At 42.6% G+C, this 15,491-nt stretch overlaps 4 protein-coding genes across 7 annotated transcripts; 3 read left to right on the top strand and 1 right to left on the bottom strand.

Annotated features, from left to right (window-relative positions):
* The first annotated feature begins 97 nt into the window (after positions 1–97).
* hcls1 (hematopoietic cell-specific Lyn substrate 1) lies at positions 98–5,583 on the top strand. Of its 3 annotated transcripts, XM_058625598.1 has the most exons (16): positions 104–247; positions 804–887; positions 1,060–1,133; positions 1,580–1,703; positions 1,794–1,904; positions 2,312–2,366; positions 2,642–2,752; positions 2,838–2,948; positions 3,042–3,152; positions 3,225–3,280; positions 3,646–3,715; positions 3,826–3,974; positions 4,047–4,217; positions 4,879–5,038; positions 5,112–5,198; positions 5,275–5,583. In XM_058625598.1, exons 2-16 carry the CDS (start codon positions 804–806, stop codon positions 5,406–5,408), a joined length of 1,608 nt encoding a protein of 535 aa, XP_058481581.1. In that variant the 5' UTR covers positions 104–247; the 3' UTR covers positions 5,409–5,583. The 3 variants fall into 3 exon arrangements, with proteins under 3 accessions (XP_058481579.1, XP_058481580.1, XP_058481581.1); XM_058625596.1 differs by having other exon boundaries at positions 98–247; positions 2,838–3,152; XM_058625597.1 differs by having other exon boundaries at positions 99–247; positions 3,042–3,280.
* llph (LLP homolog, long-term synaptic facilitation factor) lies at positions 5,531–7,469 on the bottom strand. Its single transcript, XM_058625602.1, has 3 exons — positions 7,339–7,469; positions 6,146–6,371; positions 5,531–6,064 (listed from the first exon to the last, which is right to left on the bottom strand). Exons 2-3 carry the CDS (start codon positions 6,357–6,359, stop codon positions 5,901–5,903), a joined length of 378 nt encoding a protein of 125 aa, XP_058481585.1. The 5' UTR covers positions 6,360–6,371; positions 7,339–7,469; the 3' UTR covers positions 5,531–5,900.
* Positions 7,470–7,528: 59 nt separating this feature from the next.
* Positions 7,529–10,168, top strand: pex26 (peroxisomal biogenesis factor 26). The gene is made up of 5 exons (XM_058625601.1): positions 7,529–7,838; positions 8,260–8,400; positions 8,947–9,257; positions 9,330–9,470; positions 9,565–10,168. The coding sequence occupies exons 1-5, from the start codon at positions 7,717–7,719 to the stop codon at positions 9,657–9,659; spliced, it is 810 nt and encodes a 269-aa protein (XP_058481584.1). The 5' UTR covers positions 7,529–7,716; the 3' UTR covers positions 9,660–10,168.
* Positions 10,169–10,278: 110 nt separating this feature from the next.
* usp18 (ubiquitin specific peptidase 18) lies at positions 10,279–13,509 on the top strand. 2 transcript variants are annotated; one of them, XM_058625600.1, is made up of 10 exons: positions 10,279–10,466; positions 11,195–11,324; positions 11,399–11,541; positions 11,634–11,713; positions 11,804–11,938; positions 12,059–12,154; positions 12,289–12,450; positions 12,536–12,667; positions 12,759–12,805; positions 13,197–13,509. In XM_058625600.1, the coding sequence occupies exons 1-10, from the start codon at positions 10,430–10,432 to the stop codon at positions 13,258–13,260; spliced, it is 1,026 nt and encodes a 341-aa protein (XP_058481583.1). In that variant the 5' UTR covers positions 10,279–10,429; the 3' UTR covers positions 13,261–13,509. The 2 variants fall into 2 exon arrangements, with proteins under 2 accessions (XP_058481583.1, XP_058481582.1); XM_058625599.1 differs by lacking the exon at positions 10,279–10,466 and having other exon boundaries at positions 10,896–11,324.
* The last annotated feature ends 1,982 nt before the right edge of the window (positions 13,510–15,491 follow it).

Below are 15,491 nucleotides of genomic sequence, written 5' to 3'. Positions count from 1 at the left end.
ATTTAGAATGTTTCCTCTTCTTCATGTTCTTCATGTTACTGTTGTGTGATGCTGCCCCCTGCTGTTGCAACGGCAGAACAACAGGATAAACAGCAGCAGCAAAACCGACAGTTATGTCCATCAGCGCGCGTGCACGTGTCCGGGCGCGCGTGCACGTGTCGGTCATCACAGCGCCTCAGTGAGGTGAAGAAGCTCTGCGCGTGTCATTTAAACAACAGCGAGGACAAAGTGCGCGGAAACGTCCAAGGTAACGTTGTTTTCTACGTTTATTGAAACTTGTTCATGTTCCTGTTGCTTTGAGGAAGTTGACGCAGACTTTCATCATTTTATTCAAGTGACACGAAGAGACACGAACTGACACGAAGAGACTCGAAAGAAGTCAAAAAGCTTTTCTTTGGCTTCATGTGCATCTGTGCTGCGTCTACAGTAACAATAATACCATGTTTATTAAAGTATAAGCACTATTTCATGTCGTGGAAATGGAGCTATTGTTAATATTGAAGTGATTGTTACTAACATTTCAAATGTTTGTCATGAAATGTTTGTGTGTTTCAGTAGTTTATTAAGTGTAATTCACTGTAATTATCTTTCATATGACGTTGTTTCAAGTCATTTTTAAACATGAGGTTTTAACGTGTTTGTCCTGATGAGGAAATAAAACTTCAACTTCCTTTTTAGGACTTCAGCAGACACAGCTGAGGTCGTATGTTGTTTTCAGTCACCAGAGTCACCAGAGAAACATCATATAAATATATATATACACAAATAAATAACCTTTAATGTCAATGCTTTATTTCCCACAGATGTGGAAGTCAGTCGCGGGCCACAATGTGAGCATGAAGGTTGCAGCAGAAGGAGACGACTGGGAGACCGACCCTGACTTTGAGGTGATGATGATGATGATGCTGCTGTTTCTGCTGCAGCTGCTACTGTTTCTGCTGCTGCTGTTACTCCTGCTGCTGCTGCTGCTGTTGTTACTGTTTCTGCTGCTGACGTCTTCTGTGGAAACTTGATGTTGGATTTTCATGTTTGTGTTGTTGTGTTGTTGTGTTGTGTCAGAACGACGTGTCGGAGCAGGAGCAGCGTTGGGGGGCAAAGACCATCGAGGGCTCTGGTCGTAAAGAGCACATCAGGTGAGAAGAGTTTTCAGCTGCTGTGAAGCAACAGGAAGAGGAAGTGAGAGCAGAGCGGAGGCCGTCTCTCTGTGACTGTCTCCTAATATGGATACTATGAGATGATGACGACTAGTTTGTGTGCGACACAGAAACTGTAGAACTTTCTTCAGGCAAAGCTACTTGCACTTGTCGGTTTTACAACCTAACTAACTAACTAGTCTAACTGCTGTTTAACTGCCGTCTAACTACCATGATTCATTGACTTTATTCTGTATGGTTTGATTTATTTAATCATCAGTCACAGAACTGTCTTTTAAAGTCAACATTATTATTTCTGCAGATATCAGATATGTCTCTGACCTCTGTCCTCTGACTTCTGTCTTCTGTCCTTTGTCTCTGACCTCTGTCCTCTGTCTTCTGTCCTCTGTCCTCTGTCCTTTGTCTCTGACCTCTGACCTCGTCAGTGTTGCAGAGCTCAGAAACAAAGTCGCCATTGAGCACGAGTCGGTGAAGCAGAAGGATTTCGTTCCCAAAGCCTCGTACGGATATGGAGGGAAGTTTGGTGTGGAGAAAGATCGCATGGACAAGGTCCACAGTTAGTTTTCATGTCATAGAAAGAATAGAATGTGTATGATATCTAAATATCTAAAGCACAGGTGTGCTGCTGTTTGTCTGCAGGGAGCCGTGGGTCACGACTACGTGTCACAGGTGCAGCATCACTCCTCCCAGACTGATGCAGCGCGAGGCTTTGGCGGGAAGTTTGGAGTTCAGAAAGACCGCGTGGACAAGGTCAGAAAACTGCTGCTGCTGCTGATGATGATGATGCTGCTGCTGCTGATGATGATGCTGCTGCTGCTGCTAACGATGATGCTGCTGCAATCACACATGTTTATGTAAAGAAATAATAAATAATGCAGGTTAATGAGTAGAAAAGTGCAAATATGTACTTCACTTAACTTTGAATGATCTGCTTAAATACAGGTTTAAGTAAATGAGTTAAAGTAAACATGACAACATTTATATTTATCTTTGATTTAATCCAGAAAAAGAAAGTGTTTGTGTTTGTTTGCAGGTGTAAAAGAACTTTTTATGTAGTTTTCCAGTGTTTGTTGATGACGATGATGATAATGATGATGAGTGTGTGCGTGTGTGTGTGTGTGTGTGTGTGTGTGTGTGTGTCGTGGTTTTCTCTGCAGTCTGCTCTGGGCTTTGAATACAAAGGTCAAGTGGAGCAGCATGCGTCTCAGAAAGGTGCTTTTCTCTCTTTGACACAGTCTGTACTTGAACTAAATGACATGTAACTACTTTAAAGAAATACTTTTACTGTAAAAGTACGTGAGTATGTAAGTGTGTGAGCAGAAAATGTCTTTAGTAAAAGTCTTAAAGTTTATGACATTTACTCTTGAATTGAAACAGAGAGTTAGAGGACATTTGGTGGACTATAAGTATATAATATATATATTATTATTATTATAATAATAATAATAATAATAATAATCACTGGGGTTTCTTCTTCACTCTTTCAGATTACGCTAAGGGCTTTGGAGGAAAGTACGGAGTGGAGAAGGACAAAGTGGACAAAGCTGCTCTGGGATATGAATATAAAAGTCAGACAGAGAAGCATCAGTCTCAGAAAGGTCAGAGGTCAACATTCACTTTTGACATCATTTGCTTTGGAAGAAACTGCTCATTGATTCCACACTCGTGTCTCATTTCCACCAGACTACGCTAAGGGCTTTGGAGGGAAGTTCGGCGTGGAGACGGACAAAGTGGACAAAGCTGCTCTGGGCTACGACTACAAAGGACAAACGGAGAAGCATCAGTCTCAGAAAGGCGAGTGGACGCCGGCGCTGCGCTCAGTCGTGACATCGTTGTCGTCGCTCGTGTTGTTGCTTTACTTTCTTCTCTCACGTTCTCCGCTATCAGATTATTCCAAAGGGTTTGGAGGTAAGTTTGGCGTGGAGCAGGAGCGAGTGGATAAAACAGCCGTGGGTTACGATTACAAGGCTGAGACCGAGAGACATCAGTCACAGAAAGGTGAGTCCACTCTCACCGTGTGTGTCCTAATAAAGAAATATGTCACTGAACACTGTCACTGTCTGTGTTCAGATTATTCTGCAGGGTTTGGCGGTCGCTACGGAGTCCAAGCAGATCGCCAGGATAAGGTTTGTGCCCGAGCGGCTGCACCGAGCTCAGTTTACGCACTTTTCTGGAGAATTCTGGCTGTTTTCATGTGTTTTTATTTGATTTTATCTTGTTATTTTCACCTCTGAATACACTGTGTACAAACAAGTGTTACACTCGTAGCATTTAACGCCAAAAATGTCCCATTGAAACTCATTCAATTAAAGCATACATACGTGCATTTGATTATATCTGGGTGTCAATCTGGTTGATGGTTGCTGTGGCCACGCCCTTTTGAAACTTTTTGCCTTAACAATGTAATTAAAACACTTATTAACATGCTTGTAAGAGTATTTCTTTCTAATGTGTTGCCAATAATACGGAATCATTGCTCGTGTTGTTTCAGAATGCAGCAGGTTTCTCAGACATGAACTCTCCGACCTCTGCTTATGAGAAGACTCAACCCTTCGAGGCTTGTACGAGAACTTTGTTTTGAAATGTTTGAACGTCACAACTAATGTGAAACTTGAGGCAGCGATCGCTGATGTTTTCATTTAAAAACCTCTTTTATTCTTTAAAAACGCAGCGAGCACAGACGCCGGGAAACTGAAGGCGCGCTTTGAGAACATGGCCAAGTCCTCGCAGGAGGAGGACAGGAAGAGAGTGGACGAGGAGCGAGCCAGGAGACGAGCCAAGGACACGAGGGAGCGAGAGGAGGCCAAACACAGGCAACAGGTGATCACATGAACACATGAACACAGCTGAGAGCTGATTGTTTTTCTCACTTGTTTGTGTTTGGTGGTGAAGGACCAGAGCAGCAGAGAGGAGGCGACGTGTCCTCCATCTGCTCCTCACAAGGCTCCGGAGGACGACGCCTCGCCACCTGAAATACACCAGCACAAGGCAGAGATACAAGAACCAGAACCAGAGCCAGAACCAGAGCCAGAACCAGAGCCAGAACCAGAGCCAGAGCCAGAGGTAAAACCTTCTGATCACATTTACTAAAGCAGTTAAATTTGACTCAATGTTCACTCAAGAATATGAACCCTTTTGTTTCTAACTTAGTTATTAAATCTTAAAGTTAGTTATTTTACACACACAATAACTGTTTTTTCACCGGTGAGAAATGAAAGACGACTGGATTATGTCAGATTATGAATCATAATCAATCATCACAGTATCAACACAATCCTGAATCAGGGCTGGAGCGAACCATTATTTTCATTATTCATTCATCATTGAACTTTGTTTGTTTCCCAAACCTTTTCACTCACATTGTTAAAAGTAAAATGTCGTGTTTGACAGTTTTCACCTGGATATATTTTCTTATCTCAGGTGTAATAATAAGAAACATTTCACTTGTTTAATCGTCTGTATCTTCTCAAATCAAGTATTTATTTCCCATATTTAGTCCGAGCTTCTTTTGCCACCTCAGGTCCCTGTAGCGCCACTCGTGGAAACTAAGAACATCACTGTCTCAGTCTCACCAGGAGAGGTCACTAGTTCCTACACAAAGAACATTTACACAACCTCCCTTTTGTTTGCTTTCTGTCTTAATCCAGATGATTAGAGGAGATTTGTTGAGAGATGAGTTTTAAACTTGTTGTAAACTTGTGATAAACATGTGATGGTTCTGCAGGATGAACCAGAGTACGAGCAGCCGCCGGATTTGCCTCCTCGCTCAGACGATTTCCTCGACGCTCCGCCGCTGCCTGAGCGCACAGAAGAGGAAGATGGTGACGGAGACTACGAGGAGATCGGGAGCTCAGCTCCTCCTGCTCTGCCTCCTCCTGTGACAGGTCTGCGTCTGCCGCAGTTCAACGTCAACACTTAAATCAACAAAAATGCAAATGTTGACGTTTTGTTTGACAGACGACGACGACGACGACGACGACAACAACGAGTATGAAGACCTGACGTGTGGACAGAAGGCGGTGGCCATCTACGACTATCAGGGAGGTACGACACTTCCATTAAGCTTCAATCATCATTTTCACACCTGCAGGAACAAATGTCAACACTTTGATTTCTACAGAGGCAGCCGATGAAATCTCCTTCAACCCAGATGATGTGATCAACAACATCGAGATGATCGATGAAGGCTGGTGGAAGGGAGAGTGTCACGGACTCGTGGGTCTGTTCCCTGCTGCTTATGTTAAGCTCCTGTAGTTGACTTTCTTTTCTGCACCATGTCAGGTTTCTTCAGTCGTTCACACTGTAATTTATACAAAAGACAGACGTCTGATTCTCTGTTCCTCTCACTCTGTGGCTGTAGTTACACAAACTCCACGTTTATAATCAGATCTTTTATTTGCAATAAACTGGAATCAACAGATTTCTTACACATGGGCTCCTTTCTGTCATCGGTGTCAGATTACACAAACATCACGGCAACAATCACTCACCACCTGTCAATGGAATTGTATGTAATCCTGATCCTAATCTGTGTTGTTGGTCTGTAAAGGAACAGTTGAAGTTGTGTTTGCAGTCATGTTCCACATGAGCCGACGCCTTCCTGCCGTGAATGACTTTGACTCTGTGGCACAACCATGAATCTCGTTATCGCCAGAACGGGGTGAGAGCACAGTAACAGGAAGTGTACACATGGATACATAGATACAGTGATGAAGTCTTTAAAGCAAAGCAAAGGTTTCCTGTGGTTCACCAGGCGACACCCTTCTTCTTCTTGCCTTTGCCGCTTTTATTTGCCACACGTTTGGTTTTCAGTTTCTTGGCCTGTCGCTGGTTCATCCACACAGGATACTGTCCATTTTCATCCAGCTGTGTTTTCTTGTTGCGCTTGGTGTCCATGTCCATCTTCCCACCTGGAACACAAACACAAACTCTTGTTATTAGACTGTGTGACAGTGTTCCTGCTGTGGACCAGGTTGTGCTCCGTCACTCACTGTCGCCGTCCATCGCTGACACTTCTGCATCCGTCTGCTTCTTGATTTGGTCAGCTGTCACCACGGTGGCAATTTCCTGCATGTCTGTCATCACGGCGTCTTTCTTATCCAGACTCAGGGCTTGTTTCAGACGAGCCAGCTCCTTGGGAGCGTTTTTCTTCCTCTTCTCTGCGCGCATCTTCCGCTTCCATTTGCTCCGCAGGCTTTTTGCCATTTTGAGGATGTTCTGAAAGTAAAAATAACTCAGACATTTCAACTTTGAGAAAACATTTATAGAACTCCTGATGAGGCCTCGGGTTTTTGAGTTAAAGTCACTGAGTACAGAGAAACATGCTTTCTTTAAACTCTTCCTGACTGTTTTACACTCGTGCTGCAACAGCAGCTGGATCAGGTCCCTCCTTCAAGCCTTAACTTTACATTACCATTTAGATTCCAAGCACTTAGATAATTGGATTACTAATCAACAACAATACTTTGACTATTTCTTAACGTGCATATCTGTGATACTTGGTTCTTGTGTGACAGTAAACTGATTATTTTTGGTTTAAGGACAAAACGAGACATTTGAAGATGTTGACATTTTGAGTCTCGGGAAACACGGGTCTTAACTCTTCTATCTATAAATCATCAACTATTTTGATAATCGATTCATATGTTAAAGTGCTTTTTTAGGGTTTTCACCTTCTTCAATGTGAATATTTTCTAATTTCTTTGAAATCATTTAAACCGAGTCGTCATTTCATCATGCAGATGAAAATGTAAGTTCATTATTTCTGTTTTGTCAAAGTTTAACGCCAATTTATTTATGTCAAACCCCAATTTTAATTTCATTTATCTATATTGTATATTAGTTGTAAATCACTGTTTATAGAACCAGTTTACTGCCTCGTTAGCTGTCGATGCTACATGCTACATGCAGACTTTGAATAAGCTATATATTGATAGCTAGTAAGATATCGATAGAACATGCTAGTAGAAGATATAAGTTAACTATGACGTCGTCGATTATTCGCTTACAAGTGATTTAAAACGACCACACGTGTGCTAACTAACGTGTGCTAACAGTTAGCTACACAGACGTCGCCTACGACAAAAACACACGGGGCTAACTTTAGAGCTACATGACGTGACACGCGAGGCTAATCAACGTTGGCAGCGTTTCTGTGGAATAAAGAGTAAAAAATATCACTTACGTTGTTTTCTTGTTGTTTTAGACGTTTAGATTTAGGCTCCGTGACGTGACACGTGTTTACAGCGCGAGCGAAAGGAAAAAAAAACACGTACAGAGCGAACAAGCTGCCACGTGATTGGTTCCTTCAGTCGACGCGAAGAACACGACTTCTGATTGGCTCTCAGTCCCAAACGCGGAAGTTAGAGTGGACACGGTTGGTAAACAAACGTGGAGGGAGGACTTTAGCGTGGAAATAAACACGTTTCATGGATTCATTGAATCCCCACTCGAGACTGACGACTGTTGGTGTTGTAAATAAGTGATTTCTGTGGGTTTTTTTGAGCAGCAGCAGCAGCAGCAGCAGCAGCAGCTTCTTCTTCTGCTTCCACACACATTCTACATGTCCACCATGTTGGACGCGGCTGCAGAGCAGATGATGGTCCACAGTGATTTCCACGCGGCGTTTGACACGTGTGACAGAGGTTTGCAGAGTCTGTCCAGCATGAACTCAGAGGACAACAGGTGAGAGACCGAGGCCACGTGGACAGCGACATTACAACCAGAACAGCACTAAGACCAGCACTAAAACCAGCTCCAAACTAGCACCAAGACCAGCACCAAGACCAGCACTAAAACCAGCTCCAAACCAGCACTAAAACCAGCACTAAAACCAGCTCCAAACCAGCCTCATTCCCTGTGCAATACTGAATATTCTAACACTGTTTACTTGTACATACTATGTTGTTTACCTTGTTTTCATTTGTTGCATTGCACATTTTTTAGTAGTATTTAAATGTATTATTTATTTAAAGGGCTGTTTCTTTTATATATATATATATGTGTGTGTGTATATATATATATCTATAGATGGAGAAGAAATGATCCTAATGAAGCAGAAGCTCATTTGTGATGGGTCAATAATCCGATTTTCTCTTTCTCGCAGGTGTGGAGAATTAAAAGCTGGTTTCTGCATCTTAGGGATTCAAGCTCTGGCTGAGCTGAATCAGTGGACCAGGGTCCTCCCCTGGATCCTGCAGCAGTACCAACACCCGGAGACAATACCAGCAAAGATCATGCAGATGTGGTGAGTGGAGCTCACACACTGGAGACGACATCCATTCATGAATGAGGCAAACATGTGTTTGATGTTTCCTCGTTAAATCAGGTTTTGATTATTTTCATCTGTCACTGGTTCATGACACAGAAAAAACATCACCGGAATTTCCACTGTTTTTCAAACAAAAACCAGCTAATAAAAGGTCAAATGATTGTATCTTCATTTGACAAAAATGTCAAAGACACAGGCATATAGAAAACAAATAACTGATTACTCTTGCACAACAAAGAAGAAATTAGAATTAAAATCACAAAATGAGACATAAAAAACATTGAAGCTGCAACTTTGTACGAGGAGATTGAGATTGTCAATAACCACGTTAACAAGAAATAACCAGAAATAATCTCTTTATTATCAAACCTTTTATTTACTTGATTTACATTTACATTACATGTCATTGATCCAAAGCGACTCCCAATAAGTGCATATTTAGTATTAATATCCGACACGTGTGCATTAACGTCAACAATGTTTGAATCATAGCAGATGACTCTCTCTATGTGTTGGCGGCAGCATTCTCCTCTACTCTAAGGTGGGAGAACCTGCTGCGATGCAGGAGGCCGCCACAGTTTGGTTGCACTGCTCGTCCAACAGCAGCGCGTCAGGGTTCGGGACGGTGGCCGAGCTGCACCTGCTGCACGTCCTCGTCCCGCTCGGACACACGGACGAGGCTCGCCAGTTGATTGTGGGCGAGGTCGGAGGCGGAGCGTTCACAGAAGACCAGAGACGGACGGCGCTGAGTGTCGTTGAAGAAAAAGAGCAACAGAACGGAGAACCGCCTCCAAACCCTGACACAGACTCTGAGAGTTCTGCTCAGACTGAAGGTCAGAGAGTTCTCTTTATCTTCAAGTACAAATACACAAGAGTGTGTGTGTGAGTGTGTCTGTCTTCCTCAGGCGCCGTCGTCCGTAAACTTGAAGCCGTGCTCACGCGTTTGTACAGAAAAGTGTTTGTGACGCGCTCCGGCTCGGTTCCTCTGCGCAGGATCTTTGTGGCGGTGGTTCTTCTCTACCTGCTGTTAGTGCGTGTGGATCCAGGTGAGATGATCCAATGTTCTTCCTGTCTCACGTTCATCACCACGTACCAGACGTATTTGATCAGGAACACATTTCTTCTGTTTTCCTCCTTCAGCTCTCCCGTCGTCTTTCATGTGGATTTCCAAACTTCTCCAAGTGCTCAAGCAGATTTGGAGATCCACGTTTGCTCCTCAGAGCGGAGTTCTTTAAAACACTGTTGTTTTTTAAATCCTTCTTTTTAACTTCACTCATCACAGCCAATAAAATCCACGCCAACATTCCTGATGGACAGGTTATCACAGTCTCTAATCATCTTCACCAGGTTCCCAGAGCAAACTCCACACTGAGAAGCTGTGAGGCAACGGCACTGACCGCTGTACAACCGTGTCGCCCACCATGTTACACAGAACAAGAACGTTTCCCAAACTATTGTTTGCTTTTTTTCACTCGCGAGTTACAAACCACAGACATTTATTGCCGTCAAAATTCTCCATAAACGACTCGTGTGTCAGTCTTTACACACTCACGCCCACTTCACTTCATATGTTATTATTATTATTATTATTATGACATGTCATATCATTACAGAGTGAACGTCTGCAGGGCCTAGGATTTCTCAGTGTTTCCATGACGATGACAAAACAAGAAACGAGTAAAGTGGGTCAGCGGCCATTTTGACAGAATCACTTTTCTAATATAATAAAACTCTTTTAAAAGTTTGTTCAGACTCTAGTTACATACACACATGTACAACATGTGCAAAGTTACACACTCAATCTCATGTTTTAATCACAGAATGAAAGTGTGAAGCCCTGTGAGCGTCAGCCATGGATGACGTCAGCAGGGGAACGGCGCTGCTGTTCTCCTCTGCGCATGCGCAGTGTTTAGTTTCGTTTTCAGTGAAGCAGCGCAGTGACGCAGGAGCCTGAGAATGATGTGAAAGTTAAAGTTGAGTGTGACACAGACAGACGTTCGTCCTCATGTCCGTGTTCAGGATCAGAGACTTTCTTCACTTTGGTGAGTGTCAAACTACACAACTGTTAAATTACTCTGTTTAAATGTTATCACTTTATTGTGACACTGGACACAAATCATCAGTGAAATCAATGCTGTGATACTTGTTGTGACGTCATAACAGTGTGATATTTCACCGCATTCATTCAGGACGAGACGATATCACTTCACTGTCACTGATACCGATACTGATGTTTATCTGATACAGTTATTTTACACCATTTATTAACGATGAAGGTGTTAACGACACATTTGTGCTGAGTCATGTTAAAGACGTCGTTCTGGAACAAAAAGAAGAAATCAAACATGACTCAGCTGAAATGCTTCTGCTGATTTTTATTTACAGTTTTACAGTCAACATGCCATATATATGTATATATATATATATATATATATATGTATGTGTATGTATATATATATATATGTGTATGTGTATGTATATATGTGTGTTTAGGATTTTTGTATTGTAAGTCCAAGGGTAATTACCCAATCCCCATTGCTCTTTGTTATTGGATTGTAAAGTGACCGCAGACGCAGGGAGGAGTCACATGAGTGTACAGTGCTGTTTGTGTCTGGATCATCAGCTGTGGCGCCTCCTAGAGAGGGAGGAGCCAAAAAACAATAGGAGTAATAACTTAATATTAGATACCAGCTGTTTGATGATAAATATCTATTTCGCTATTAATCTATGAAATTGAAGGGAGGTTCTCACGGTAAACTGTTTCCCACAGATGGACTCTTCCATGGATCACATGCTGGATTAACGATGAGAGGCCTCACAAACTACCGCCTGTCCTGCTGTGTGAACACGTTAGTGCAGACGCTCTCTGCCACGTGGGAGCTATCAGACCTGCTGCAGCAGTAAGAACCTTCACTTGTTTTTCCGTTCACAGCGTTTCACATGTTGTGATTGAGTTAACGGTGGTTTTCACCAGGTGGAACACAGCTGGCGTCAGGTCAGGGAGTCTGAACGTTCCTCTGCAGCTGAAGAGGCTTCTGCTCGCCATGATGAACGACGTTCCTCAGCATGTTCCTCATCGAGACTTCCTCCACTGTCTGGACAGGAACGCCGTCTCACGTTAGAACCTCGCTCGCACACACACACACACACACACACACTCACACTTTCATCTCACATGTTGTGACGCTGAGAATGTTGTCGTGTTGCAGTGAACGTGCAGCACGACGCAGATGAAGTGTTCCTCTCCATCCTGAACTCCATGTATCAGCAGATGGACGACAGAGAGCTGGTCGGTCTCTCATCGTTTGTCGTCTTTTTTATTTCTTCCTCTTCGACGCCTCATTGATGCCGTCCTTGTTTTTTCCTCTTCCTCTTTCAGGCTCTTGAAATCCAGGATCTGTATAAAGTGTCTGTGGAGACACGCCTGCAGTGCCTGGAGTGCACGTCCGTGCAGACGCGCAGCAGCTACCTGCTCAGTTTGCCTCTGCGTGTGAAGGAAGATCACAACCGTCTGGTGTGAAGACTCATGTTCACATGTTTATCACATGTTTATCACATGTTTATCACATGTTTACAGTCAGTCACAAAGCAGAGAAACATGTTTTCTAAGTTTTTCTCACATGAACTTTTTCAGGAAGATTGTATTTCCTCCTTCTTGGAGGTTCATGAGCTGCGGGACATAAACTCCTGCTTCTGTGCGCGCTGTGAAACCAAGACTCCGTCTAAACAGGTGAGGCTTCATTGAAACTGCAGGACATTTATATGAGGATATTTACAGATGCATCTTATTGTGAAGTATACACGTCGTTCTGTTTCAAAACAAACACTTTTATTTTGAAAGGTAAAATAATATGTTTTTTTCAGGGCGTCAAACTTCTCTCCCTGCCTCGTATCGTGTGCATGCACCTGAAACGCTTCAGATATCGCCATGGTAACGCCCGAAAACTCAACTGCCAGGTAACTTTTCCAGAGACCCTTGACTTCTGTGAGATCGCTAAAGACGGCTTCTCCGCAGACTTTGCTCAGGTATTTCCTGTCCAGTTCTTTGTTGTTGTTGTTGTTGTTGTTGTTGTTGTTGTGTCGTCGTCTGAAAGTGTGTCTGTTCTTCTAGAGTGAGTGCACATACACTCTGTATGCAGTCGTCGTGCACTGTGGAGGTGCCACGTTTGGCCACTACACGGCCTTCGTCCGTGACAGAGTGAATCAGGAGTGGTATCACGCTGACGACAGCCGCGTGAAGAGGGTTCGTTCACTTTGTGTCTGTCTGGATTTATAACTTCAAACTTTGTTGTTTCCAAACTCACGCTCTTCTTCTTCTTCTTTCTCTCCGACAGTCGTCATGGGCCAACGTGCAGAGAACATATGGAAACACAGCGTACAGGTGAGCGCCCAAACTAAGCTGTTTAAGCTGAAACGCGTTAATCTGACAACATAAAAAAACCCTGCGTCCAAAGCTCTATATGCTAAGCTACATGAGCTAGGATGCATTACATTGACGGTGGAGTTCCTCAAGGCTCTGTTGTGGTTCATCACTTATTTATCTGAGGTCGTCGTCGTGGAAACATTTCTAACATCTTTGATACAGACCATAATAATGTTTTAACTCATTTCGAACACAACTTTTCTCTCGTAAATCCGTCTCTCTGCTTTTTTTTTCCTGTTTCTTTGATAGTTTTCTGTCTCACTTCTTTATCTGACGACAGGTGTGTGTGTGTGTGTGTGTGTGTGTGTGTGCGTGCGTGTGCGTGCGTGCGTGTGCATTGTTTCCACAGCGGCACAGCGTACATGCTCATGTACAGACGTGACGAGAGGCAACAACCACAGTTATCTGGCTGATGATGAACGATGAAGAACAGAGGTGGAAACACCAATACACCAAGATTTAATCATGAATTAAACGTTTATTTTCTTGAAATAATTTGAATCATAATTAATAGAAATGTTGTATTTTTCTGACCTCAGAGTTCATAGAAGTGCTTTATATACCTTTACATATCAATCATCACAACACCAGCTATTTCTAGCCAGTAGGTGGCGTTGAAGACTTAAGTCAGAGCAGAGTTTTCCACTCTGAGACCACACACACACACAGTGATGTTCACTGAGGTTAAAGCTGCTGCAGCCTCTTCATCACATGTGAAGAACAGTCTCGTCTTTAATCACGTTCTTGTTTTCTTCACGTCGTCCACGTGTTTCTCTGTGGAACCTCGTCACAGTGACGAGGCTGTCCATGACTGTGCAGCAGCAGCAGCAGCAGCAGCAGCAGCAGCAGCAGCAGCAGCAGCAGCAGCTCTGTGCAGCAGCAGCAGCTCTGTGCTCAGTCAACTCACGACCATGCGGCGTAGACGCGAGGAGGGAGGGAGGGAGGAGGGAGGGAGCAGGCCTCGTCCTCGCACAGTGACACCAGAGACCACATATGAACATCCTGTGTTCAGACTTGAGTCAGTGTCCTGTGTGTGAGTATTTGAAGAGGAAATGTTGTGTTTTAAAATGATAATATGTTAATAACTATGATTGAATGAATGTCCTGAAGCAGGTGAAAGTGTGATGAAAGACTCTCGGTGATAAACCTGTAAAGTAACAAAAGGTTTCAGCGTCGTTTTCCTCCCAAACACAAGCTGCCACCACTAAACTCACCGTTTACACTCGGTCTAATGTGGAATTATGGGATGTTTACCTCGTTAACAACATTTGCAAAGTCGACATAATAATCAGTTTTACTGTAAATGAAGTGATTCACTGTTCATGCAGAATGATCACATGATTGTGTCCATGTGAACGAAGCTGCTCAAAGTGAAGCTCTGTGGTTTGACTCTTTATGACGCATCATAATCTCTGCAGTCTCCACAAACCACCTCATGCACCTTTGTTTCTTTCAGCGGTGATAAATCTTCATCGTCGTCATCATCATTATTATTATTGTTATTAATATTATTGACGATTAAAAACCACAGCTGAGTGAATCTCTTGTAGGAACAGCCATAACAAACGCACACAGATCATGTTCCTCAGACTTTGCTAGAACTGTTTTCTTTGGAGAATAAATCCCGTTCATTAATAGTCTTTAGTCATTGTTGACGTGTGTTTACCAGTTACTAGGTGAGCACACCACTGAAGCGTCGAGAAAATGGAAAACCACTCTGAAATGTTCCTGTTTCACAGGCTCACATCAACAGAGTCTCACTGCTTCACTCTTCTCTGGGTGAATTTTATAAAAGAATACGAACAACAGCTGAGCGGCGAGGAAGCAGCAGGAGGAGGAGGATGATGATGATGATGATGATGATGATGATGATGAAGAACACTGGGGACACGGTGCACGGCAGAAAACCTCAGTTTGAATGTTCTGAGTTTGGCTCGTGTTGCTGATCACTGACCTCACTGCAAACACACGCTGCCAATGAATAATAATAATAATCGTTATTATTATTATTATTATATATTATATCATTTTACTCTCTAACTCTCTTATTTACTCGTTACTACCAAATAACATCAGAGCTGGTATTATGGTCTGTATTTATAGAGCTTTTCTAGTGTTGATGAACTGTTTTACTCTTCTCAAGTTTTCACTCATTCACTCATTCACACGCTGTAACATGGGCTGAAATGTCTTTGCTCATGGACACGTGTAGACGAGCCAGGATTTGTACCCTCGTGATACTTATAAATATCGTAAACTGAAGTAATATCGTAAACTAAAGTAATATCATAAACTGAAGTAATATCGTTAACTAAAGTAATATTGTAAACTGAAGTAATATCGTAAACTGAAGTAATATCGTAAACTAAAGTAATAGCGTAAACTAAAGTAATATCGTTAACTAAAGTAATATCGTAAACTGAAGTAATATCGTAAACTAAAGTAATATCGTAAACTGAAGTAATATCGTAAACTGAAGTAATATCGTTAAGTGAAGTAATATCGTAAACTAAAGTAATATCGTAAACTGAAGTAATATCGTTAAGTGAAGTAATATCGTAAACTAAAGTAATATCGTAAACTGAAGTAATATCGTAAACTGAAGTAATATCGTAAACTAAAGTAATATCGTAAACTGAAGTAA

The sequence above is a fragment of the Solea solea genome, chromosome 3 (assembly GCF_958295425.1).
Source record: "Solea solea chromosome 3, fSolSol10.1, whole genome shotgun sequence".
NCBI lineage: Eukaryota > Metazoa > Chordata > Actinopteri > Pleuronectiformes > Soleidae > Solea > Solea solea.
Note: the sequence above shows the minus strand (reverse complement) of the source record. Positions and strands in the feature narration are given on the sequence as shown.